At 68.6% G+C, this 25,380-nt stretch overlaps 4 protein-coding genes across 8 annotated transcripts; 2 read left to right on the top strand and 2 right to left on the bottom strand.

The window, feature by feature from the left end:
* The first annotated feature begins 206 nt into the window (after positions 1-206).
* On the top strand, positions 207-2,347 carry RFC5 (replication factor C subunit 5). Its single transcript, XM_035340777.1, has 9 exons — positions 207-350; positions 440-519; positions 700-773; positions 878-1,037; positions 1,150-1,231; positions 1,336-1,465; positions 1,663-1,740; positions 1,820-1,874; positions 2,066-2,347. Exons 1-9 carry the CDS (start codon positions 339-341, stop codon positions 2,160-2,162), a joined length of 768 nt encoding a protein of 255 aa, XP_035196668.1. The 5' UTR covers positions 207-338; the 3' UTR covers positions 2,163-2,347.
* An 881-nt stretch (positions 2,348-3,228) lies between these two features.
* WSB2 (WD repeat and SOCS box containing 2) lies at positions 3,229-7,068 on the bottom strand. The gene is made up of 9 exons (XM_035340776.1): positions 6,828-7,068; positions 6,525-6,696; positions 6,213-6,433; positions 5,880-6,011; positions 5,426-5,526; positions 4,871-5,043; positions 4,648-4,761; positions 4,134-4,241; positions 3,229-3,948 (listed from the first exon to the last, which is right to left on the bottom strand). Exons 1-9 carry the CDS (start codon positions 6,841-6,843, stop codon positions 3,786-3,788), a joined length of 1,200 nt encoding a protein of 399 aa, XP_035196667.1. The 5' UTR covers positions 6,844-7,068; the 3' UTR covers positions 3,229-3,785.
* A 1,766-nt stretch (positions 7,069-8,834) lies between these two features.
* On the top strand, positions 8,835-23,256 carry RASAL1 (RAS protein activator like 1). Of its 5 annotated transcripts, none has more exons than XM_035340772.1 (21): positions 8,835-8,976; positions 9,872-9,928; positions 10,027-10,140; positions 10,246-10,307; positions 10,393-10,522; positions 11,379-11,460; positions 11,578-11,715; positions 11,799-11,881; positions 11,977-12,094; positions 12,172-12,325; positions 12,419-12,483; positions 12,615-12,727; positions 12,836-13,028; positions 13,112-13,249; positions 13,808-13,946; positions 14,141-14,261; positions 14,397-14,928; positions 15,008-15,377; positions 15,461-15,581; positions 15,667-15,731; positions 16,184-16,460. In XM_035340772.1, the coding sequence occupies exons 1-21, from the start codon at positions 8,912-8,914 to the stop codon at positions 16,318-16,320; spliced, it is 2,997 nt and encodes a 998-aa protein (XP_035196663.1). In that variant the 5' UTR covers positions 8,835-8,911; the 3' UTR covers positions 16,321-16,460. The 5 variants fall into 5 exon arrangements, 3 of the variants coding, with proteins under 3 accessions (XP_035196663.1, XP_035196665.1, XP_035196664.1); XM_035340773.1 differs by having other exon boundaries at positions 8,839-8,976; positions 14,141-14,316; positions 14,397-14,543; positions 15,242-15,377; XM_035340774.1 differs by lacking the exons at positions 15,461-15,581; positions 15,667-15,731; positions 16,184-16,460 and having other exon boundaries at positions 8,836-8,976; positions 14,397-14,918; positions 14,954-15,084.
* Positions 16,976-25,374, bottom strand: DTX1 (deltex E3 ubiquitin ligase 1). The gene is made up of 9 exons (XM_035340775.1): positions 23,997-25,374; positions 21,296-21,965; positions 18,792-18,853; positions 18,522-18,683; positions 18,358-18,419; positions 18,092-18,250; positions 17,827-17,988; positions 17,660-17,749; positions 16,976-17,517 (listed from the first exon to the last, which is right to left on the bottom strand). The coding sequence occupies exons 1-9, from the start codon at positions 24,253-24,255 to the stop codon at positions 17,293-17,295; spliced, it is 1,851 nt and encodes a 616-aa protein (XP_035196666.1). The 5' UTR covers positions 24,256-25,374; the 3' UTR covers positions 16,976-17,292.
* Positions 25,375-25,380: the final 6 nt, after the last annotated feature.

Genomic DNA, 25,380 nt, shown 5'->3' with positions numbered 1-25,380 from the left:
AGCACCCCCAGTTCCCACCAGCACCCCCCCCAGCACACCCTCAGCACCCCCCATGCCCCCAGCACCCTCCCCAGCACCCCCCCCCATTCCCCCCCGTCCCCCCAGCACCCCTTCATTCCCACCACCACCACCCCCAAACCCCCACCCCCCACCAGTACCCCCCCAGGGACGCTGTGGCCGCACATCGTGCCCAGCCCCGTGCCCCCTCCCCAGTCCAGCGGTTCATCAGCGAGGACCGCCTGCCCCACCTCCTCCTCTATGGCCCCCCCGGCACCGGCAAGACCTCCACCATCCTGGCGTGTGCACGGCAGCTCTACCGGGACCGGGAGTTCAACTCCATGGTGTTGGAGGTAAGGGGGGAGGTCCTGGGGGGGGGGGCACCCAGTTTTGGGGCGAGAGGAAGAGCCCTGCATCCCCGCTGCCATCTCTGTCCCTCCAGCTGAACGCCTCGGACGACCGGGGAATCGACATCGTCCGAGGGCCCATCCTGAGCTTCGCCAGCACCAGGACCATCTTCAAGTAGGTTTCCCCATGCCCCGGGGGGCGGTTTTGGGGTGGGCGGTGGGGAATTGGGAACTGGGAGTGTTCCTGGGGCCCGGGCTGGGAGGAGGCACCTCCAGCCCCAATTCTCCAGCCCCAGCCTGGCAGCTCCTGAAAGGTGGGTTGGGATAAGATCCATCCCCTTCTGCCCCCTCTCAGGAAAGGCTTCAAGCTCGTCATCCTGGATGAAGCCGACGCCATGACCCAGGACGCTCAGAATGCCCTGAGGCGAGGTGAGGGGCAGCTGGTGGGGGGCTCAGTGGCACCCCTCAAGCCCTTGTGGCACCCCTTGCGCGAGGCTGCGGAGGCTCCATCCAGCTCCTCTCCTCCTTTGCAGTGATCGAGAAGTTCACCGAAAACACCCGCTTCTGCCTCATCTGCAACTACCTCTCCAAGATCATCCCCGCGCTGCAGTCCCGCTGCACCCGCTTCCGCTTCGGGCCCCTCACCCCGGAGCTGATGGTGCCCCGGCTGCAGCACGTCATACAGGAGGAGGGGTGAGCCAGGGGGGCTCCGCCGTGCCCCCTTCTCCCCCTGCTCCTTCCCCATGGGCTGGAGGCCACGGAGGCACTGAGTTGGTCCCGCTGCAGCCCCCATCTCGCCTTCCAGGGTGGATGTGAGCGAGGATGGGATGAAGGCGCTGGTGACCCTCTCGAGTGGCGACATGCGCCGAGCCCTGAACATCCTGCAGGTACCAACCGTGGCTGCGGGCGCTGGCGCCTCGTGTAAGCTGGCACCTCACTGGGCCCTGTGAGCGGGGAGCTCTTCATCCCTCCTCCACCTCCTCTTCCTCAGAGCACCGCCATGGCCTTCGGGAAGGTGACGGAGGAGAATGTCTACACCTGCACGGGGCATCCCCTCAAGTCCGACATCGCCAACATCCTCGACTGGATGCTCAACCAGGACTTCTCCACCGCCTATCGCAGTATCCTTTGCCTTCTGCCTTGGGTTTAATCCCCATCGCCATAAATCCTCCTTTTTGCCGGGGTTTCCCATCCTCCTGGTCCGGCTGTGATAGGGCTGGCTTCATGCCGCTCTCTGGGGAGGGTCCTGCTCCCATCGGGGTTGTTGGGTCCTGCAGGGAACACGTGTAAGGATCCCCTTCACTCGCTGCCATCTCAGAAATCACAGAGCTGAAGACGCTGAAGGGCTTGGCCCTGCAGGACATCCTGACCGAGATCCACCTGTTTGTGCACAGAGGTAGAGGTCTGCGGGGCCAGCTCCTGGCTCGCCGCCCCAAAAAGCCGCCCTAACTCACACCACCTCCTTCTTCCCGCAGTCGATTTCCCACCCTCAGTCCGCATCCAGCTGCTGATCAAAATGGCAGACATCGAGTGAGTGCCCGCTCCCACCCACAGCCCGGTCATGGGGGGGCCCTAATGCGCCGTGCCCGGGCTCCACGGCTGCTGGGGACACCCAGAGCCCCCACGCCCCTGTCCCTGCTCACTGTCCGTGCACTTGGCTTGCTCCATCGGGGCGCTGGTGCTGGTGCAAGCCGTTAAACTTCCCCTGCCTCCTGCCACAGGTACCGGCTGGCTGCTGGCACGAGCGAGAAGGTTCAGCTGAGCTCCCTCGTCGCGGCTTTCCAAGTCACCAGGGACCTGATCGTGGCCGAAGCCTGAGCCTGGCGGGGTGGCTGCGAGCGTCCTGGCCTGCGGGGCATCCTGAGCAGAAACCCGGGGCGACCATCATCAGCTCCGTGCAGCTTCGTGGTTCCTCTTTGCATGCCCTGGGCCCCACCTGGGGCGTACCAGAGCAGCCTGTTTTTATACGCTTCACCGGGAAATGCAAACATCTTTAACGCCAAGCAGGCTGTGTGGTGTTTTTTTTTCTCCCCTACAGCCACGGCTGAAGGGAGGTGGTCGCGCCTCACCCCCTGCCTGCGTCCCATTGCAAAGGCCTGGGTGGCAGCTCCGGCTTCTCCGGGGCTTTGGTGCACGTAGCCCTCAGCAGCACAGCGCTGGTGTTCTGTGGCTGAGGGGAAGAGCTCAAAGCACAACGTGCCGACCTTGGGGAGCTCAGCAGAGCTTAACTGCGCTGCCTCCGGCCCACGTAGCAGCCGTGGTACACCCACACGGGCTGCTGGCACCTGCCTGCAGCACTCCTGGGGCCCTCCGCGCAGGGACGAGCTGCCCCAGCCGCTCGCGGGCTGAGGAGAACCCTGGCAGTTTGTAGGTCAGATCTTTTCCTGGAAGTCTTTGGGAAGCGACAGCTTTTTGCAGGGAGCTGCTTGGAGGAGATGTTCCCTGTCTTCTCCACCGGCTGGGGTCAGCCCAGGGCTCCCGCGCAGTCCCCTAGCACGCAGGGGGACACCGAGCACCGTGCTGTCCCTCCAGCCACCAGCTCAGCTGGAGCGAGACGCGTCCACGAGACTGCTGCGTGCACAGCAAGTTGGAACACCGGGTGCACGCTGCTGGTGAGCTGTTCGAGCGCCAAGTCCTAGGGGCTGGCGTGGGGGCGGAAAAAGCAACCGAGGAGCGAAAGCAGGGGGCTAGGCGAAGCCACATTCTGCTTTCACAGCTAACCACGAGGACCGATCCTCCCCGGCGCCCACCACTGACCATCTGCTCCTCTTCAGAGCCGAGCGAGCAGCTCTGACTTACCCAGAGCTGCAGCAGCAGGAGGGTCTGGTCCCCGGGCCCCCGCCTGGCAGCCCCAGTTCACCTCTACGAGCAACGAGGGAAGAAGTGAGGAATCAACCATCTTTTATTCTGTCATCGCTGTCACCCAGCCCGCAGAGACCGGCTCAGGTTTGTCCAGCTCGTGCCCAGACCACGGGAACGGCAGAGCCCGCAGCCCTCCGGCAGCTGAGGTACGGGCTGGTCCCGTCGGGGCTGCTGTGGGGGCTGGCTGTGGCCCCCGCTTCGCGCCGACAAACGCTCTGCTCGGACCGCAGCTGCTAATCCTCAACCCACAACATTGCACTTGGAAGCAAAAGCACCTGACCCAAAACTTGCAGATAGCAGGGGGACAGGGGGACTCGCATCCCCTGTGGGGTCACCAGAGCTGTCCCCACGTCGTTCTGTGCCCCTTGCCCTCTGCATGTTTTTTTTTTTTTGCTGAGTTCTAGTATTATTACACCAAAAAAAAAATATCTCCACGTTCACAGACAGCCCCAAAACAAGGGGAGTAACAATCCTTCTGCCCCACGGCTCACAAACCAGCACGGCAAACCAGCGGTGCCCGGTGAGCCAGGCCAGCCCTGCCGCGAGCCGGGGGGCTCTCGCCTGCGTGTCTCTGGTCCCTCAGAAGGTCCGGTAGGTGAGGAACTCCTTCAGCTTCCTGGGAATGGGGAGTGCAAGGACCTGGTACGTCGTCAGGAAGGTGCGCAGGGCTTTGCGGCACAAGTGCTTTAGTGACGAGAGGACTCTTGGAGCAGTCCAGAACTGGACGTGGCCATCTCTGGTCCTGCAACGAGACCCAAAGAGGCCCTGAGCGAGCATCCACCGCCCCAGCACGGCGCAGAGAGATGTGAGAGAGTTACCCCCAAATATCCTGAGCGTGCAGCAACCACATTCGCTGCCCAGGCTGGGAAACCAGCCTGCACCCTCAGGCCGATTTCTCCTGGAGCTCCCCGCAGCAGACATACGCACCCTGTGGCAATGAAGCCACCGTGGGGAAAGTACATGCAGCACAGGCCGTTGGTCATGGGAGCAAACGCCACCGGGGATCGCAGCTCCAGTGCCCAGATCCTCAGGAGCCTAAGGAGAAAGGGAGGTGACAACATCAGGCAGTGCCTACAGCTCAAACGAAGCCTCTGGGGCCACCAGAACACAAGTTGGGAGCAGGGCTTTATCCCAAGGACTTAGAGCCTCCCAGAAGTGTTACAGCAGGGCAGGGACATTGTCCCCTGCAGAGCTGAGCCAGATGTGGACAGAGCAGGTGACAGCGCTGAGGAGCACTGCAAGGGGACACGGGCCCTGGTTCGTTGCTCAGGGAGGTGACAGCGCCCTGACCTTGCAACTCCTTGCACAACCAGGGCTCTGAATGCGTTGGTGTCTTTGCCATGTAAAGTCTGCTCCCTGCTGGGGTGCTCTGAACTTCTGGAGTGTCCTCTTAGGACCCTCTTTCCCTCTGGGAAGACCCCGAGGAGGGGCATTAACTCACCTGTCATCTGCCACCGTGGCCAGGTACAGGCCCTCTGGGGAGAAGCAGACCGACCGCAGGGAGCTGGTGTGGACGTCGCTGCTGTAGTCCAGCGCCGAGTGCAGGGGGACGTGGCTGCGGGAGAACAAGCTCAGCGTGAGCCCCAGGCCACGCTCGGCCTCACCAACCCCCCGACACCTCTCTACCCCATTCCTGGGGCCCCCCTCACCCCCCAGCTCCGTACCGCAGCGTCCTCAGCTGCTCCCCCGTGTAGGGGTCCCACATGATGACACAGGTGTCGTAGGAGGCGGTGACGAGGAGCGCCGAGTCTGGCGAGAAGTCGCAGGACACCACGCTGCTCTGGTGCCCCTCCAGCCTCCGGATGAGCGTGTAGGACCGCATGCTCCACAGCAGCGCCTGCGGGGCACAGGGGGCTGAGGCCGAGGCTGCCCGCACTGTCACAGAGCCAGGACAGTACGGAGACACCAGGGCGGAGCCCAACAGAGGAGACGAAGCCAGCAAGGGTGTCTGAAACAGCTGTGATAACAGAAAGGACCCGAGCACCTCTCCAACCATCTCTCCCCACCACATCCCGACTTCTCAGTGGTGAACAGCACTCCCGTGCCCAGCCCAGATCATGACTCAGCACAAGGGGACAAAGGGGACACGTCGGTGCTGGGAAGTCCAGGGAACGAGGCTGGCTCTCACCTGCTCCTTCCCACATGGGGAATTCTCACATAAAGGGGGCACAGGGAACGTGGCGCTCAGGTGGGACTGGCTCCCACCCTGTGGGACTCACCGACTTCTCTCCGGCAGCCGAGCAGAGCATGCTGCAGTCAGGAGAGATGGAGCAGCAATAGACCCACTGCATGTGGCCCGTCAGCACCTGGACCTGCCGCCCTGGGGACAACGGACACACAAGTCATCAGAGACACAGCTGAGTCACCAGGGACAGGCGCTGCCCCGCCTGCTGTCTCAGCCCCACTCCTAAGGAGGAAAACGCATGTGGGGTGGAGGAATTTCCCTGTGCCCATCCCAAGCTCTCACCTTCCTGCAGTGCCCAGGTCCCAGCTGGGAGGGGATGGCTCTGCTGTGTCCCAGGACCCCTGCTTCTACCTCAAATACTGTCCCCAGAGATCCCTTCCCACCATCTCCCCTTCCAAGGTGTGCTTCTGCCCTCTCCTCGCCCACAGCAAAGGTCACCCCTCAGGAAGTGGTGACCTAGCACCGGGGACACCCCCGCTTGCTCCTACCATCTTTGCTGAGGTCCCAGACACGCAAGGTTCTGTCCCGTGATGCTGACACCAGGATGAGGCTTCCATTGGGAGCGAAGCTCAGGTCCCTGACGACGTCCTGGTGCCCCAGGAGGCTGAAGAGAAGGTGTCCTGCGGAGAGCAGCTGTGTCAGCCCCATCAAAGCCCCTCACACCCAGCCTGTCCTGCGCAGGAGCGGGCAGCGGCTCCCACTCACCCTTGGGAAATGTTTAGGAAGGATGGAGCCGGGGAGCAAGGAAGGGGGAGCAAGGGCAGAGAGAGCAGCCTGAACTGCCCACCGCCACATCCCCGGTGCCGCAGAGAGCCGCTCACCTGTCTGCACCTCCCAGACTTTGATCTGCCCGTCGTTGAGGCCCGTGGCCAGCACCAGGCAGGACAGCCCCGCGGCACCGTCCGGGTCCCCCGCCGCCGGCCAGGCGCTGAAGGCCAGGCCCCAGACGATCTGTCCGCACTCCAGCGTCTTCTCCTTGGCTCCCCCTCGGCTCCGCGCCTCCGCCTTGCCTCCGTGGCCCTTGCGCTCCGAGGCTTTGCAGCTGCGGGGCGAAGAAGGGCAGGCTGCGGGGCTGCCACCGCGGCCGTGGCATCGCCTCCGCTGGAAGCGTCTCCCCCACGCCCTCTACTCACAGCTCGGCCTCCTCCAGCGGCCAGGGGATCAGCTTGACCAGGCAATGGCCCTGCGACCAGGCGAACCAGGCGCCGTCGGGGGAGAAGGCCACGCTCCAGGTCTCGCAGCTCGACTTCCAGTCGTACTGCTGCGGCCGCCCGGGCTTCAGCTCCGCCAGCAGCACGGGCTCCTCTGGGCAGCGGGGGCAGCGCCGTCACCGGCCCGGCCCCGGCTCCCGGCTCCCAGCCCCGCCGCGACCTCCCCCCCTCCATCCCCGGCCCTCCCCGGGCTCCGTCCCCCGGCCCCCTCCGGGAGCCCCTCACCTGCGCTCGGCTTCATGGCGGCGGCGCGGCCGGGCCCGCCCGCCCCGGGGAGGCCCCGCAGGCCCCGGCCGGGCTGGGCGCGGCCTCCCCGGCTCTCGGAGGCAGCCGGGCCGCAGGGAGCCCCGGGCCGCCCTCCGCCTCCCTCCGCCGGGCCGGTGGAGGCGGTGCGGGACCGCCCCGTGCGGGGCGGGGGCTGCGGGTCAGGGCCGGCGGCCGCGGCTGGAGGCTGGGCCCCGCGGCCTGCGCTCGCCGGGCGGGGACGGGGATGGGGACGGGGATGGGGACGGGGATGGGGACGGGGCCGCCCTGCCGCCGTCCCTCCGTTCCGTCCCTCCCTCCCCAGGCCGCCCCGGAACGGGTCGGACGGCAAACACGGCCCGGGGACCGCGCCAAGGCCCGGCCCCGGCTGGTGGCGCCGTGCCTGGCCCGGAACCGGCACCTGCGGGTAGCGGCACCCTGGGGACACAGCGCCCACGAAGTGACAGGTGACACCCCCTGGTAGTGGCACCTGAGGGACACAGCACCCACAGAGGGACAAGGTGGCAGTGTCCATATGGGGACACCCCCTGGCAGTGCCACCCACCCACAAAGTGACACCCCCCGACAGTGCCATCTCAGGGACGCAGCGCCCACAAAGTGACAAGGTGACACCCCCTGGTAGTGGCATCCCAGGTATACAGCACCCAGAAAGTGACACCCTCTGTCAGTGACACCCCAGGGACACAGCACCCGCAAAGCAACAAGGTGACACCCTGCAGTAGTGGTACCTCAGGGGCACAGCACCCAGAAAGTGACAAGATGACACCCCCTGGCAGTGGCACCCCAGGTGCACAGTGCCCTTCCACCAAGGGACACCCCCCGGCCGTGCCATCTCAGGGGCACAGCGCCCAGAAAGTGACAAGGTGACACTGCCTGGCAGTGGAACCTCATGGGACACAGCGGCCACCAAATGACAAGGTGACACCTCCCAGCAGTGGCACCCCAGGGACACAGCACCCACAAAGTGACACCCCCAGCAGTGCCATTCCAGGGACCCAGTGTCCAGATGGGGACACCTTCCAGCAGTGAGTGGCACACTGGGGACACAGCTCCCACAAAATGACAAGGTGACACCCTGTGGCAGTGCCACCCCAGGGACACAGCACCCCTATGGGGATGCCCCCCATCAGTGCCACCCTGGGGACACAGCACCCACAAAGTGCCACCCCCTGGCAGTGCCACGCCGGGGACACAGCACCCATATGGCGGCTCCCTGTGGTGGTGGCACCCTGGGGACCCAGCGCCCGCGCGGTGCCACCCACCGTGCCGGTGCCTCCCGTGAGTCACTGCAGGAGACATCTGCGAACCCCCGCATCAGCCACCGCGCCCCCCTCGTTATGGCACAGCAAGACAGCAGCGGGGACAGGGGACACAGCCCCCACCCCACTGCCCCCATCTTCCTCAATATTGGGGTCCCCCAGGGGTCACTGGGGTACAAAGTCCCGTGGGTAGGGGTCGCAGCCCCCACGCGGCAGGGCAGGATCAGTCCCCCCACATCCAGCCAGCTGGCCGAGCTGGTGGCAGAGCGAGCCTGTCCCCGGGGACACGAGGGGGGGACACCTGCCTTGTACGGGGACAGACCGCCCCCCAAGCCTGGGGACAGTCCCTGATGGCTCTCAGCTGTGACGGGACGGAAACTGTCCCCTGGGGGGGGGGCACCCAGAGGATCCGGGGGGGCACCAGGCGCAGCCCACGTGCCTCAGTTTCCCCGGGGGGCACGGGGCCTGGGATGGCTTCGGCCACGCGGGTGGCACGGGGGAGGGGCGGGGGGGGGTCCCCGGTGAGCCCCCGGGCCGTGCTGCCGTGTCCGTGGGCACGGGGCCAGCCCACCCGAGCTCGCCCGCCGCCGCGTGCCCGCGCGCTCCGGCTCGCTGCCTCCCGCTCGCTCCGGCACGGAGGAAAACAAGCGAGCAGCGGCCGAGGAAGGACGCGGTGAGGAGGAGGAGGAGGAGGAGGAGGAGGAAGCAGGGCCTCGCAGCCCCCCACCCCACCCCCCAGCAGCCCCCCATGGACCCCTAGGTGCCGGCCCCCCCAAGTTTGCCAGCATGGCCAAGAGCACCTCGCTGCGCTGCCGGGTGCTGGAGGGGAAGGATCTGCCCGCCAAGGACGTGTGAGTGCCACCGGGGGGGTCTCTGCCCCCCGCCCCCGGGGGATGTGGCGTCGGGTGGGCTCTGCTCTCCCCCCGGTTTTGGGGCTCCCCGCTCGCACCCCCTTGCTGCCAGGGACCCCTTTCCCCGAGGGGGGGGGTTCTGCTGAAGGCTGGGGGTGCCCCTCAGCCCCCCACCCCTTGTGCTGCCCCCCCCAGCAGGGTGGGCTCGGGGCATTCCCCCCAGGGCTGTGGCAGCGCTCGGGGGGTGCGCAGCCCCCCATGGACCCCGCGGGGTGCCCCCATCCCAGGGCACGCAGCGAGGGGCTGGGACCATCCCGTCCCTGGGGCTGGGGGCACCTCCCTTGGGGTCCGGCTCCTGGCTGAGCATCGCCCAGGGTGGGGGGCTCAGGAGTGGGGGGCTCGGGAATGGGGGGGCCCTGGCATCGCCCCGCGCCCCCAGCACCCAGCCAGGAGGGTGCGGGGCACCCACCGGGAAGGAAGAGGCAGGATCCGGCCCTCATCCCCTCGTCCCGGGGCATGGGCACTGCTTTTCCATCCCGCTGGAAAGGGTTAAGCCCGGAAGGGCCCTGGGCCAGGTAAAAGCTGGTGTCACCGTGTCACCGTGTCACCCTGACACCGCCCCAGCCCCAAGCCCTGACACCCGGCAGCAGGTTGCTACAGAAACTCAGGGCTCGGCACCGCCGCTGGCACGGACACCTGGGGACATGGGGACAAGTGGCTCGGGGTGGCCCCGGGGTCCCCAAGCTCAGAGAGAGCCGGGGAAAGGCACCGTCCCCGTGCGGGTGCGGGGCAGGGTGCCAGCTGTGGGGTCCGGCTGAGGAGACCCCCCCCCAGCCCCCAGCAGCACCCCGGGGTGCTGACCCCCCCCGTCCCCCGTCCCCTTCCCACCCCCCAGCTCCGGCTCCAGCGATCCCTACTGCGTGGTCAAGGTGGACAACGAGGTGGTGGCCAGGTAGGGGACCGTGCCCCACTTGGAGAGGGGACACGGGGACTTTGTGGGGGGTGGGCGCACCCCCCCTCCATGTGCCCACGGGGGTCCCGCGCCCGCAGGACCGCCACGGTGTGGAAGAGCCTGAACCCTTTTTGGGGCGAGGAGTACACCCTGCGCCTGCCCCGCGGCTTCCGCAGCCTCGCTGTCTACGTGCTGGACGAAGACATCATCGGGTAGGGGGGCAGCGGGGCTGGGGGGGAGGTTAGGGGGAGTACAGGGGGTGACAGCGGGGCTCTGCCACCCGGGGGTGGCCGTCCCCATCGGTGTCCCCCTCGTAGGCATGACGATGTGATCGGCAAGGTCTCGCTCAGCCACCAGCAGATCTCGGCTCAGCCACGAGGTGAGCTCGGGGGGCTCGGGGGGTTCAGGGGGACACAGGGGGGGCTGTCCCCATGCCAATGGTGCCCACCCCGTCCCCCTCGCAGGCATCGACAGCTGGCTCAGCCTGGCGCCCGTGGACCCCGACGAGGAGGTGCAGGGCGAGATCCAGCTGGAGGTGCAGGTGCCCGAGCAGGGCCACCCGCGGGTGCTGCGCTGTCACCTCATCGGGGCCAGGTAGCGGCACCCAGGGGCGCAGGGGGGGCTGTGCCCACACCGGGGTCTCGTTTTTGGCTGGTGGGGTTGGTCAGGCTGTGAGTGTGGGCCACCACAAGTGTCATCGCTGTGTCCTGCTTGGGGACATCGGTGCTTCCACGCCGTGTGTCTCGATGCCATGGGGTCTCAGCACCGGAGTGGGGAATGTCCCCCAGTGCCACACAATGTCCCCCTGTGCCCACAATGTCCCCTGTGCCATAAAATGTCCCCCTGTGCCACATGATGCCCCCCCTGTGCCACAAGCTGCTTGGGCATTGCCAGCCCTGCTCGGGGCCAGGGGACAAAGGACAGTGCCATGGGGCCCTGGGGACATTGCCATGGGACAGACAAGGGGACGCGCTGCGACTCTCCCCGTTGGCTGCAAACCTGGGGGAAACTGAGGCACGCCCCGAAGGCTGTGGGTGGCGTTGGGGCTGCGGGTTTCGGGGCAGTCTGCGCGTGTACACGTGTGTGTGTGTGCGCACACGCGTGTGCGTGCCTGTGCACACGTGTGCCCGTGCGTGCCTGCGCACCCGCAGGCAGCTGGCAGAGGCAGGAGCAGCATCCCGCTGCCATGGCTACCGAAGCAGCTACCAAGGCAACGGGATGGCCGCGGGGACAGCCAGGAGGGACAGCAGCGTCCCCCGCTGTGCCACCTGCCCCCCTGCCTTCCCCAGGGACCGGGTGCCAGCACCCGCCCGGTGCCATCCTGCCACCCGCCGTGCCGGCGCCTCACTGTACCCAGGGGGACACGGGGGGACAGGGGACAGTGCCAGGGGACACACACACACACACACCAGGGGGACGCTGCACCCCCCTGACCCCCACCCTCCCGCAGGGACCTGGCCCCCCGGGACCCCTCGGGCACCTCGGACCCCTTCGCCCGGGTGTCGTGCTGCGGGCACACGCAGGAGACGGCCGTGAGTCCGGGTGGCACCGGTGGCACCGGTCCCCGCGGTGACACCGGTGGGGGACCCCAGAGGCTGGGGGTCTCGTGGGGACCTCGTCCCCTGCCACCACCGGCCCTGTCCCCGCAGGTGATTAAGAAAACCCGCTTCCCGCGCTGGGACGAGGTGCTGGAGTTCGAGCTGGTGGAGGGCGAGCTGGGGGACGCCGTGCTGAGCGTGGAGGTGTGGGACTGGGACATCGTGGGCAAGAACGACTTCCTAGGACGGGTGAGGGCCTCGGGGGGCATGGAGGGCACCAGTGCCGCTGTGTGCTCCCCCCCCCCAGCTGAGCTTTCCCCCCACGCACCCAGGTTGAGCTCCCCCTGGGCGCCCCGGGTGCCACCAAGGGCTGGTTCCAGCTCCTGCCCTTCGCCAGCAGCGCCGAGGAGCCGGGGTGAGCGCAGGGCGAGGGTGGGCGGTGGGGGCTGAGGGTGCGGGGAGGGGGGGTCAGGATTTGGCCCAGCCTCTCCCTCCGTGGTGTCGTTGCAGGGGGCGGCTGGGGTCCCTGCGGCTGGCGGTGCGGCTGGTGGAGGACCAGGTGCTGCCCCCCCGCTGCTACCAGCCCCTCATCCAGCTCCTCGCCGAGCCCATCCGCTGCCCGGGCCAGGTGGGTGCTGCGGGGTGGGGACACGCTCGTCCCCCGAGCCTTGTGGCAGCCCCCTGCCCACCCTGAACTCCCCGCAGTCCACAGCCAGCACGGCCCTGGCCGTCCTGGAGGAGGTGACCTCGGGGGAGAGCCGGCAGGACGTGGCCACCAAGCTGGTGAAGATCTTCCTGGCGCAGGGGCTGGCCGTGCCCTTCCTGGACTACCTCATCGCCCGCGAGCTGGCCAGGACCAGTAAGTGCTGGGGCTGGCTGCCCCCCCCAGGCCCCCTCGGGAGGCAGAGCGTGGCCACCAAGGAGGACACGGGAATGTCCTGCTCTCTCCCAGCGGACCCCAACACCCTGTTCCGCTCCAACTCGCTGGCCTCCAAGTCCGTGGAGATGTTCATGAAGGTGAGCAAGGGAGGGGACATCGGGCCGGCACCAGCCAGGTCACCCCTGTGCCCTCCCGTGATGGCATCAGGGCATAGACATGGTGCTGGGGACAGCTTGGGGACAAAGAGGGTGGCTCCCACCCCGTGCAGGTGGTGGGGCTGCCCTACCTGCACGAGGTCCTGAAGCCCGTGGTGAACCGCATCTTCGAGGAGAAGAAATACGTGGAGCTGGACCCCTGCAAGATGGAGCTGAGCCGCGGCAGGCGAGTGCGGGGACACGTCCCCAGCCGTCCCCGTCCTGGTGTCCCCCATGGGAGGGGGGCCACCCGCTGCAGCGGCGTCCCGGTGGTGAGCCAGCGGTGTCCCCGCAGGAGGATTTCCTTCAAGGGGTCCCTGTCGGAGGCGCAGGTGCGGGAGAGCAGCCTGGGGCTGCTGCAGGGCTACCTGGGGGACACGGTCGATGCCATTGTGGGCTCGGTGGAGAAGTGTCCCCCGGTCATGAGGGCGGCCTTCAAGCAGCTCCGCAGGCGGGTGGAGGAGCAGTTCCCCTCGGCGCAGCACGAGGTGGGGGCCACGGCGGGGCCGGGGGGGACCACAAAGTGCCGGGAGGTGGCCGAGCCCCGAGCTCCGTCCCCTCGCCCCGGCAGGAGGTGCGCTACTTCTCCATCAGCGGCTTCCTCTTCCTCCGCTTCTTCGCCCCCGCCGTCCTCACGCCCAAGCTCTTCGGCCTGCGGGAGCAGCACGCCGACCCGCGCACCGGCCGCACGCTCCTGCTGCTCGCCAAGGTGTGGGGAGCCTGGGGACGGGGACATCAGGGAGGGACGGGGACACCCAGGTGGGATGGGGACACCCAGGTGGGATAGGGACACCCAGGTGGGATGGCGACATGTAGGAGGGATGGGGACACCCAGGAGGGATGGGGACACATAGGAGGGATGGGGACACCGGAAGGGATGGGGATGCCAGAAGTGACAGGGACCCAGGAGGCAATGGAGATGCCAGTGAGGGAAGGGGACCTTAGAGAGGCAGGGAGACCCTGGGGAGGGAAAGGGTTCCTCTAAGGGGACAGGGACCCCAGAGAGGGACAGGGACCGCAGGGAGGGCAGAGCCATTCCTGTCCCCATACCACATGCCATGACCCACCCTGCTTGTCACTTCCCATGTCACCAACCACCGAGCACGGGGCAGCACAGCCTGCTTGGGTCCCACCACCCCGTGCCGTGCCCCTTTCCCGTTTTCCTCCCCCAATTCCCACGGGGCACAGGGGACAGGGCACAGGGGGGGACAAGCGCCGGCTGCTGGGGACAGGACCCGGCAGCGTGAGCCCTTCCCGCGCGGGGCAGGCGCTGCAGAGCATCGGCAACCTGGGGCTGCAGCTGGGCAAGGAGCCCTGGATGGCCCCGCTGCACGCCGTGCTGCTGCCCAGCGTCACCCGCGTCAAAGCCTTCCTGGACAGCCTCGTGGAGGTGGACAGCACCCACGGTGAGCACCCGGGGCACGCCGGGCACCCCCTGCACGGTGCCAGGGGTGGGGGTGGCACCAAACCCCGCAAAGTCCCCCAGGACCTGGGGGTGTTTCCACGTTCAGGGGATGGGCTCCGATTTTGGGGTGTCCTCGGGCTGGGCAAGCCGGTGGCACCTCGAGGTGACGCTGCCACCTCCGTGCCACGGCCGCAGCGGGCGAGGAGCCGGTGCCGGCGGCACCTTTCGGTCCCTCGGCCACCATCAAGGAGGGCTACCTGCACGTGCGCGAGGCCGAGGAGCCCTCGCTGCTGCCCCGCTTCGCCTTCAAGAAGAGGTACTTCTGGCTCAGCACCGAGGCTCTGTCCTACTCCAAGTCCCCCGAGTGGCAGGTGGGTGCTGCCCACGACCCCCCCTCGGTCCCGCTGGCGGGTGGCGGGGCCGCGGGCGCAGTGACCCATTGCCGTTTCAGGGTCCCCAGGCGCGCTGCTGCATCCCCGTGCCGCAGATGCGGGCGGTGGAGCGCGTGGACGAGGGCACCTTCCCGCAGCCCCACGTCATGCAGGTCGTGGCGCAGGACGGCGCCGGGCAGCTCCGCACCACCTACATCCAGTGCAAGGTGGGGGCACCCGCCCCGCACCCTGGGGACCCCGGGGACACCCCCTCCCCGTCCCAGCCCAGCACCCCAGGGTGCCCCTGCCCAGGACACCAGCAGCCAGCCCTGGGGGAAGCGAGCAGTGCCTGCGGGTGGTGGGAACAGTCCCGGTCCGAAATGCAGCTCTACTGGTTGTACTGGGAACAGTGGGGTGCCAGCCCTGGCTGTATGGGAACATTGGGGTATCCTACCCTGCTTGTACTGGGGTCACTGGGGTGCCTGCCCGACCTGTGCTGGGATCAGTAGGGTATCCAGCTATATCCTTACTGGGGTAACTGGGGCATCAGCTCTGGTTGTACTGGGGTCACTGGGGCATCCAGCTATATCCCTACTGGGATCACTCCAGTTGTGCTGGGGTATCCAACTGTATCCGTACTGGGATACCACCTCTAACCATATTAGGGCCATGGGGATACCAGCCCTGTCTATACTGGGGTCACTGGGGTACCAACCCTGTCTGTACTGGGGTCACTGGGGAACCATCCCTGTCCCCACAGTGCCACCTCCCCACCATCTCCAACCCAGACCCCTCTGCCATCAAACCGTCACTTGGTGTCACTGCGGTGCCACCCCTTTGGGGATGCTGCGGGGGAGGAACCGTGTCCGCTGGTACCACGGGGGGGACACCCGGTGGGTGCCACCCCCGTCCCGTGTCCCCGCAGGGCGCGCAGGAGCTGTGGCAGTGGCTGTGGGCGCTGCGGCAGGCCAGCAGCGCCAACCAGGCCATGCTGCCCACCTGCCACCCCGGCGTCTTCCGTGCCGCCCGCTGGTCCTGCTGCCTGCAGCCTGCCCGCGCCGGTAAGGCCGGGGACCTATGGGTGGGGGGGTCCCCAGCAGGACCCCCACCCACCCACCCTCCTCCTCCTCCTCTTCCTCGGCAGCACCCGGCTGCAGCCGGACCCACGGCGCTGTGGCCCTGGGCGAGTGGAGCGACCCCCTGGACCCCGCGGCGGCGGCGCAGAGCCTCTACGGGCACCTCCGGGCAGCGGGGGCATGGCTGCGGTGAGGCGGTTGGGGAGGGGGGGCTTCGGGGTGCCCGGCACCCATGGGTGCCCCCCCGGCAGGGCTCAGGGTGCTTCTCCTGCAGGGAGGCGGCAGACGGGGGGCCCGAGGGCGGCGCGGCGATGGAGCCCCCGCAGGCGGGGCAGGGAGGTAGGGGCGTGGGGGGGGATCCGGGACCCCCCCCCCCCGCAGGATGGGTGCCCAAATGCACACATGCACAGGGGCACGCGTGCACACACCCACGCGTGTGTACACCCACGGGTGTTCCTCGACGGCGTGTCTCCTCCGCCAGGGGACAGCAAACACCCGCGGGCACGCGCACACGGGGCTGCGCCCAGCTGGCCGCGCGCGCACGCTCGCAGCCCGCATCCGGCGGACGCGCGCACGGGTGGGTGCGTGGACAGGCACGCGCGCCCACGCGCGGCCCTGCGTGCATCCCCACGCACACGGGTCCCCACGCACACCACGCGGCGCTTTTGGCTATGCCAAGGGGGTGCAGGAGGGGGTGCGTGGGTCGCAGCAGGACGGGACGTGGCGGCCCGTGGGGGTCGCGAGTGGGGGCCGGGGATCGCGGGTGGGCGCTGACGCTGCCGGTGATGCAGGAGGAGCCGCATGGGGGCGGCTGCAGGAGGTGCTGCGGGACCTGGACATCGCCCACGAAGACTTCGCCCGCCGTCACGGCGCCCCGGGCCCGCCCACGGACACGGACACGGACGCGGCACCGCCGCCCGCTACTTGAAGGGTGGCGGTACCGCGGCGTCGGCTGGGACTACAGCCCCCAGTATGCCTTGCGCCGCCGGGGCCCGGCCTGTCCTGCCCGCGCCGCAAGGCATACTGGGAGCTGTAGTCCTCTCCGCCTTCCTCCGTTCTGCTGCCCCCCGTGGACGCGGGGACAGCGCAGCGGGGGCGTCCCACGGACACGCAGGAGTCTGCGGGGTGCACGAACCCGGGCACGCGTGTGCACGGCTGGGCGTGCAAGGGCTGCAGGGGCCACGCGTTGCATGCGAGCAGCATTCCCGCAGGGGGTGCAGGTGGCAGCGCTGCTGTGATCTCGGGGGACAGGGGACGAGACCTGCCCGGGGCTGTGTGCACGCGTGGAAGAGCGTGTGTGCACGTTTGTGTGGCCGTGGGCACACGAGTGTGCACACACACGCAGCACACCAGCACACGCGTGCACACAGATGCATCACGCATGCACACATGCGCACACACATCACGCATGCACACGCATGTGCACATGCACAGAGCCACCCCCTAAGGCCCACCACAGCCCAGCGTCCCCACGGCACGTCACCGAGCCTCACCCTCCGCGACACCCCCCGGGGGACAGACACCCCCCGCGGCGTCCCCGGCACGGCACGGGCGCGAGGGCGCGCGGTGCGGGGACGCAGCGGGACACGGCGTGGCGTGTATTCAGTAACACCGAGACGTACACATGGCACCGGCTTGGACGCGGCTCCGTGGGGCGGCGGCGGGTGGCACAGGCGGCACGCGGCGGCAGCTCACGCGCGAAGGGGCCACGGGTGGACGCGGCGCAAAGCACCAGCCCGCCGTGCTGGTGGCCAGCCGGGATGGGGACGGGGACGCGCGGCGGGTGGCACCGGGGGGCGAGCCCACCCGGCAGGGCTGCGGCGTCGGCGGCGAAGCGGCGCGGGCGGCGGGGACGGCGGCGCGGGGCCGAGGGGGGAGCGGGGAGCCCCTCGCCCTGGCCTCAGTCCTTCAGGGTGGCCTCGGAGACGCCCTGGGCCAGCAGCTCGGCCAGGACGTTGTCCAGGTAGTTGGGGTCGGGGTAGCCGTGACCCGTCAGGTTGGAGCCGAACTCGGTCTTGTGGTGGATCTCGTTCCACACCACCGTGTCCGACTCGCCCGTGGTGTTGGAGGTGCCGATGGTGAAGATGAGCCGCCGGTCCCAGGCCACGATCAGCAGCTTCAGCACCTGCGGCACGGCCACCGCTGCGTCCCTCCCCGCCGGCACGGGCACCCCAAGGACGCGTGGGGCCGGCCCCCGGGACCATACCCACGCAGGCACATCCCCACCCAGGCACCCACGCCACCCCTGGGGAACTGGGGACGCTCACCTTCCTGCCCTTCTCGTTGTCGGGCAGGTAGCAGTGCCGCGGGAAGCCGCGCGCTGTGAACTTCTTGCCGGGGTTGGGGTGCTCCGGACCCTGGTGGGACAGCAGAGGGGTGAGCGGGTGGCATGGGGACACCGGGATGGGGGTCCCGGGGGATGTGGGCAGCTCACCTGGATGCCGGTGGGGATGTCGTAGACGATCCGGATGGTTTTGGAGTCGGTGTAACCCGGGAGGGAATGGGGGATGAGGTGAAACTCCATCTTCCCGGGGGGCTGCGTGCCCGTCTTCTCCCCGTAGATGGCCTTGCAGGTGGGGCACTGCAAGCTGCCGTCCTGCGGGGGCACAAAGGGAGGGCATGGGGACCCACGCCCAGCCCTGCGCCACCCACCCAAACCAGGTGACAGGGTCCCCACGGTGTCCCCAGGCGGGTCTCACCTTGTTGCCGTTGTTGTACATGGCCACGAGGCACAGCAGGTGGTACATGTGCCCGCACTTGCCCAGCTTGCCCACCAGCTCCGGCTTGATGCCGCGATGGCTCAGGACGCCCTCGTAGCCCGAGGAGGTGACGAGCCGCTCCATGCAGATGGTGCAGTCCTGGGACAGGGGGGGCACGGCTGTCACCCCGGGGCTGGGGGGCACGCCAGCCTCCCTGCCCGTCCCCTGCCCTCCCGACGGGCCAGCCCGACCCGCTGGCCGCTCACCTCATCCGGGGGCGTCTTCACCTTCTGGATGTAGCGCCGCACCACGTCCTCTGGGTTCTTGCCTGCCATGGGTGGGGAGATGCCGGTCAGAGCCTTCCCACCTTGCCCCCGCTCCCCGTGCCTCAGTTTCCCTAGGGTTTGTGGGGACGCCGGCGGCTCCTTACTCTTTTTGAGGTGCTTCTTCTTGGTTTTCCTGCAGATGCCGCTGACCCCGGGCACGGGCTTGATGTCGCTCTTGCTGACGGGCGGCGGGTGCAGGATGGGCTTGGGCGCGCGGGTCAGGCAGACGGGCAGCCCGGCGGCGCACATCAGGATGCCCGTCATCCCTGCGCGGGGACAGGCACCGCTGTCCGCACGGCTGTGGCCTCCCCATCCCTGGCCCACCCCCCTGGAGCACCCCTGGGTGCTCGCGGTGGCACCCTGCCACCCGTTACCTGCCAGGGCGGGATGGACGGGGCCGGTGCCGTTCAGGTTCTTGACCGGGAGGGCTGGCACCCTGCGCAGAGATGGGAGGGAAGGGGCTCAGCGGGGCTGGGGCTGTCCCCCCCGACACGTGGCACGTCCCCAGGGTGGGGTGTGGGGGAGGGTGTCACCTCGCCAGCCTCGCTGGCACCCTGGGGACACTGCTGTGACACAAAGGGATGTGACCTGCTGTGGTGTGACCATCTCTGGGGACCCAACGGTGTACGTCCTCCATTGAGGTCACCGCGGTGCCAGCCCCCCCCAAGCCCCCATCATGGTCTGTCCCTCTATGTCCCTTTGTCACCCCTGGGTGCTGGCAGCTGTTGGGGACAGTGGCCACCTCCCCTGGCCCCGCCTGCAGCCATGGGTTTGGCCCTGGTGCCCCAGAGGGTGGCAGCCCCAAGGAGAGGACACCGGGCACTGCCCCCACCCTGGGCACCCTGCTGGCACCCAGCGGGTGCTGCGGGTGGGTGCTCCTCGTCCCCAACAGCTCCCACAGTGACAGTGGTGGCCTCGGGGACTGCTGGAGAAGCCACAGGAACCCGTGACCCCCGTGGAGAGATGTCCCCTGGCCCTGTCCTCTCTGTGGCACCGTTGGCACGCACCTCATGGAGAGACGGGGGTGGCACACGTGGCCGTGGGGGTGCCGCCGTGCCCGCGTGCGCCCATGCGTGCATCCCCTGTGCGCATCCCCGTGCGCTCGGTGCGACCTGGGGGCTCGTGGCGGAGGTGGAGGCGGCTGTGCCCACGGGTTGGGGGGGGTGCTCTCCTGTCCCGGGGCAGCTGCTGGTGGCGAGGGGGGGTGGGTGTGTGGGAAGAGCCCCCCACACCGCAGCGGTGCTGCCAGAGCCCTCCCGGCCACCTCTCCCACTCCCAGACATGACCAGCTGGGTGCGATCCCCGCCCTGACCCCCACGTCCCCACGCACAACCCCGTGGCCACAGCGTAGGCAGAAGACCCCAGCCCTGGCCAGGATCTGCCCCCTCCTCTGTCCCCCCCGACACCCCAGGCCATCCTGTAACCCAGCCTGCCCCCACCTGCGGTGTCCTCCCCGTGGTCCCCAAACCCACCCTCGGCCACACCACGGCAGAGCCAAGGCTGCAGGGGACAGTGGTGGCCTCAGCGCTCCCCGTCCCCTCCTACCTGTCCATGGGGCCATGCAGGACGGGGGCTGTGTGCTGGCACGGGGACAGGGACGGGGACGGCTTGGCCCAGCACACGGAAGCGAAAGCAGCGCGTCAGCAGAGGAAGGAAACACGCTGGGGGCTCAGCGACCCTGCATGCCCCCCCCGTCCCCAGCCCCACCGCCCCTGTCCCCTGCCCCAGCTGGCTGCAGGCTGCGGTCATGGGCAGAGGGGGACACACAGAGGGATGTCCCCACGCTGGGCAATGCTCCCCAGCTGCCCCACGGAGCCCCACAGTGCTTGTTCTGTACCCCGGTCCCGGGGGACAGGCACATCCGTGGGGCCTCGGGCCAGCAGGTGTTCCCACGGCACGCGCCCCAGAGCGGAGGTGGCACCCAGCGCGCTGTCACCGCCACCGCAGAGGTGTCCTGCTGCACCTCCCAGCCCTGGGCTGGATCCTGCTCATGGTGGCAGGAGGTGGGGAGGGATGGGACAGGATTTCCTTCCCCTTGTCCCCCACGAGGGCTCAGTGCCAGCCCTGGGTGCCTGCTCCCTTCCTGGCAGCTCCCATCGAATAGCTGGGGTCTGGATCCGGGCTGGTTCCCAGCTCAGAGAATCCATCCGCTGTCCCCCGCTGCCCCTTGGCTGGTGACAGCCCCGTGCCCAGAGCCCCATGGGGACTCCTGGCCAACCCACAGATGGATATGGCCATGGGGACCTGGCCACCGTGCTGCTGGCCTTGGTGACATTCCCTCGGTGAGTCACACAGGAGACACCAGGCTGTGGTGCCCACAACCATGTGTCCCCCAGCGACCTGCTTGGTGGCACTGGGACACTCCGGGGTGACAGACCCCACGCTGGACAGTGGGGACACAAGCACCCTGGGAGCTGGCACCCCATCTCCTCCAGCCAAAGTGGCCTGGCACGGAGTGGCACAGCACGGCACAGAGTGGCACAGCACGGCACGGAGTGGCACAGCGTGGCACGGAGTGGCACAGCGTGGCACAGCACAGCGTGGCACAGCGTGGCATGGTGTGGTGCGACATGGCACAGAGTGGCACAGCACGGCACAGCACGCATGGCACGGCACAGCACGGCACAACACAAACCACCGCAGCCCCGGGCACGGACACCATGGAACAGGGATGTGCCACCACGTCCCCACGCCTGGCGGTGACACGGTGCCGGGGCAGGAGCGGTGACAACTGGCGCTGTTCCATGAGACAACAACACATCCCACGCCACCTCCACTCCCCTCTGCTGTGCCGTCACCCTGTGCCACCTCGCCCAGCATCCGCAGCAACACCACACACGTCCCCTTCCCCGGGCCACCCTCCCCGTCCCCGGCTTACCCCGGGGGCACCGCGGCGCGGGCGCTGACGCCGGCCCCCCGCTGTGTGCCGGGCCGGTTGAGGTTGTTGAGGCCGGGCAGCTGCGCGCCGCTGGGCGCGCTCTGGCTGCGCCCGAAAGCCCCGGCGGGCGCCCTCGGCGTCTCCCCCTTGGCCACGCCGCCCGCCGCCGTCCCCGTCCCCGCCGGCCACAGCGTGCCACCGGCGAAGGTGCTGCTCTGCCGCACGGGCAGCGTCCCCGCGCCGCCGGGGTAGAGCTTGCGGCGCTGCGAGGCCAGGATGGCATTGGAGGCGGCGCGGGTGCTGTTGACCAGCAGGCACTGCTGGCACGAGCAGGGCTGCCCCGTGCTGGCGCCCACCGGCCACGACTGGGATTTGGGGATGGAGCCCATGGTGAGCGGGTAGGCCAGGTCCATGCGGCGCCGCAGGCGGCGCTTGCGCTGCGTCTGCCGGTTCATCTGCGACATGCTGCTGAAGTAGATGAGGTAGCAGAAGCCCAGGGAGGAGAGGTCCAGCCACGGGTGCTGCTTCTCGTAGGCGTTCTGGATGGTGATGCAGATGTCCATGTCGTAGGGCGTCCACGAGCTGTTGTCGTTCTCCCACTCCCACACGATGCCCTTCCCCGGCGCCGAGGACGGGTCGTAGAAGTTCCTGCGCACGGGGCGCATGGTGCCTGCGGGGACACGGGGCTCAGCGCCCGCCTGGGCTGCTTGCACAGCGAGCGCCGCTGCTCCCAGCCCCCCGGGGAAAGGGACTTTGGGCACCCGCAGGGTGCAGGACAAACACCCGCAGCCACCGGGCGCGATCGATAGCGGTGTCTGCAGCGCGGCGCTGGCTGCACATCCCTCCCCAGGGACTCGTGGAGCGGTCACAGCGGTGCTCGCGCTCCCACACCATATCCTGGCCGAGGGAAGGGTGATGCTGCTCGACCCCGAGCGCCTTTTTCCATCCCTTCAGCCCGCATGTCCCCGGCTGGGGACACATTTCCCGGTCAGGAGGGGTTTCCTGACAGCTGTGAACCAGGGCTTGCTGTCACGGAGTTGTCCTCGGCTCGGCCCCCGTGCAAAGCCAAGTTCTGCTCCCTCCCCATTTATTCACAGCCAAAATGGTCTCGGCAGCAGCCTCAGAGCTCTCCCAGACCTACAGGGCGCACGTCGCAGCCCCCAGCCCCGTGCCCCCACGACTTGGCCGCGCCATGCCCTGCTCAGACAGCACGCTGCGCCTCCATCCCCGGCCGGCAGCGTTTGCCCAGCCCTATTAACGACTCTAATAAGGGCCATTAATCACCGGCCGGGCAGGCAGCAGCGCCTGGCCCCAGCTGCCGCCTGGTGCTGAGGCAGCGCTGCCCGTGGCCCCGTGGGGGGGTCCGTGCTGCCACAGCCCTCCGAGAACGGCCCGTACCCGCTCGGGTCCTCACCCCAAACCCTCTGCCTGCTCACACCGCACCCCGCTCAGAGCCGTGTCCTGCATCCCCCTGCCCGTTCACGTCCGTGTCCCAAACCCCACTGCTGGCTCACACCCAGACCCCCCCCTGACGGCTCCCATCCACGCCCCGCTCACATCCGTGTCCTGCATCCCGCTTGTGTTTGCACCACCTCCCGCATCCCACGGCCTCCCCGTAGCCACGTCCCTCATCCCGCTGCCCGCTCCTGCCCACGTCCCACCGACGTCCCGCAGGTGCACACCCCTGCTGCTCGGAACGGGGTCACCTCGTTTCACACCCATGGCTTTGTCCCTGTGCCAAGCCCCCCCCCCCCCCAGTCCCCAGACTCCCAGCCCAGGCTCATAACAGGCCCCCCATGTCCCCGGGCACCACGGACATGTCACCTCGGCAGGGGACAGCAGCAGCCGCTCTGGTGGCACGCTGCACCCCAAACCCACCCTGGCACAGACACACGTCCCCAGGAGCACCCAGCACCAGGAAATGGGACATCTGGGGACCTTGCAGGCCAGCTCACCAGGGTGCATGGCCACAAGGGCCCCGCGCCACCCCCAAACCCCGTCACTTGTCCCTGGTGAGTCCCCCCGGGCGCAGCCGGCACGTGCCGGTTTAGTGGGTCGCGGTTATCGGGGTTTGGGCCGGGAGGCGGCGCGGGACGGGGCTTGATTTCCCCGAGGACGCCCGTCCTGGTTGTGTGGCCCAGCCCCTGAAGCGGGGCCACCCGCTTCCCTTCGTCCCTTTTCCAGGAGGGAAGGGAATGGGCAGGAGTCCTGGGGGGGCTGCGGTGGGGAGTGGGCCCGGGGGGGGCAGGGGAGGACAGAAGGAATGGGGCGGACGGACGGGGAGGGGATGGACAGACGGACGGCGGGTGCGTGGGTGGGTGGGTGGGTGGAGAACTGGATGGATGGGTGGATAAAGGGCTGGCTGGATGGAGAGGTAGATGGATGGGTGGATGGATGGATGGATGGATGGATGGATGGACGGACGGACGGATGGACAGATGGTCAGTCAGGTGGACGGATGCAATGACAAACACATCAGGACGGTTGGCTTGACGGACACATGGATGGAATGCCAGACAAATCTGCTGTGCTACGCTGGGACGGGTGCACGCATGGAACGACGGAGGGAAGGAGCGAATGAAGCAGCAAAGCGAGGCCACGGACAGACGGACATGCCCTGGGACAGACGGACCCATCCCCTGCCATCCACCCCCGGCAGACCCCTGGCCGCCCGCGCACCCGTCCCAGCACCTCCCCTTACCCGTGTCCTGCCGGAACTGGTGCATGGACTGCAGGTCGATGACGTAGGGCGCCAGCTGGACGTCGACCTGGCCCAGCACCACGCTGCCGCGGGCGTCCTCCTTCAGCACGTTCTCGATGTGGTGGCAGACGGCGGCCGAGTAGGGCCGCCAGCGCCCGTGCTCGTTCAGCCACTCCCAGACCACCACGCGGGCCAGGTTTTGGGGGGGGAACCCCAAAGTGCCGGAGGCCAGCAGGGCCCCCGCGCCCTGCCGCGCCATGGCCGGGGCCGGCAGCTCAGCACCGCGCCATGCTCCGCAAAGGGACACGCGTCTCGGTGGCAGGGGATGAGATGTCCTTGTCCCTGCTCGCTGCTCCCACCGCCTCCGGAGCTCAGCGGGGGCAGGAGGTGACACCCAGACCCCCGGGGCACCCGGTCCTGCTCCAGCGGGGCCACCGCCGTGCTGCGCCAGGGCGATCCATCACCCGGCACCGGGCATCGGGCACCGTGGGCACGTCTCTGGCTCCGGCAGTGTCCCCCAGGCTCGGTGGGGACACAGGGGACAAGTGATCCCAGACACCCCCTCTTCCTCTTCCTCCTCCCAGCCCAGCCGATGTCACTGCTCTCTCCACGGCTCCGAGGATGCCACGGGGGTGTCACCTGCAAAACAGACCCGTGGCACTGGTCAGCCGTGCCCCTGCCCTCGCCGGTGGCAGCTTGGGGACAGTCCCCATCACCCCCCGGAGGCCCTGGCTGTGCCCGCAGCAGGGTGGCATGGGCTGTCTGCCAGCCCCTCAGCCGTGACAGCAGAGCAGGGGGACAGGGGACAGGGGGGACAGACAGTGCGAGGACAATTGTTCCCAAGGCTCGGGGGGGGACACAACCAAAAAGCCAGCAAGCTCCGTGCCCCCACACAGGCGGCTGCGTGCCGGGGAGCCCGCGGCCCTCCAGCTCCAGCCGGCTCTGATTTATGATCTGCACTGCAGGCATCGGGCTGGGGTTAGCCCGGGCCGCATGTCCCGGCCCCCCCGGCCCCCCCAGCAGGCCCCTCGCCCACCGCCACAGCCCCACAACCCCCGTGCAAGGGACGGAAGGGGATGGGGGGGCTGTTGCACGGACACACGCCGAGCCACAGACAGACAGAGCGACACAGAGCCGGGCGCTGGCACCCGCTCCCGGTGACACAAACAGGCAGCGGGGACCCGCGCAGACAGACAGACAGGCAGGCAGGCAGGCAGGCAGGCAGACGCACGCCGGGGCCCACGGCAGCACGACAACAAACACCCACGGGGACACGCACGCACACACACACACACGCGTGTGCACCCGCGCTCTCGCCCGGCACCCACCAGCACCCCGAGCACCGCCAGAACCGGAGGGGCCCAACAATGGGAGCGACCCCCCC

This window comes from Oxyura jamaicensis, chromosome 15, assembly GCF_011077185.1.
Source record: "Oxyura jamaicensis isolate SHBP4307 breed ruddy duck chromosome 15, BPBGC_Ojam_1.0, whole genome shotgun sequence".
NCBI classification, from domain to species: Eukaryota; Metazoa; Chordata; class Aves; order Anseriformes; family Anatidae; genus Oxyura; species Oxyura jamaicensis.
This window is presented reverse-complemented; position numbering and strand designations above follow the sequence as displayed.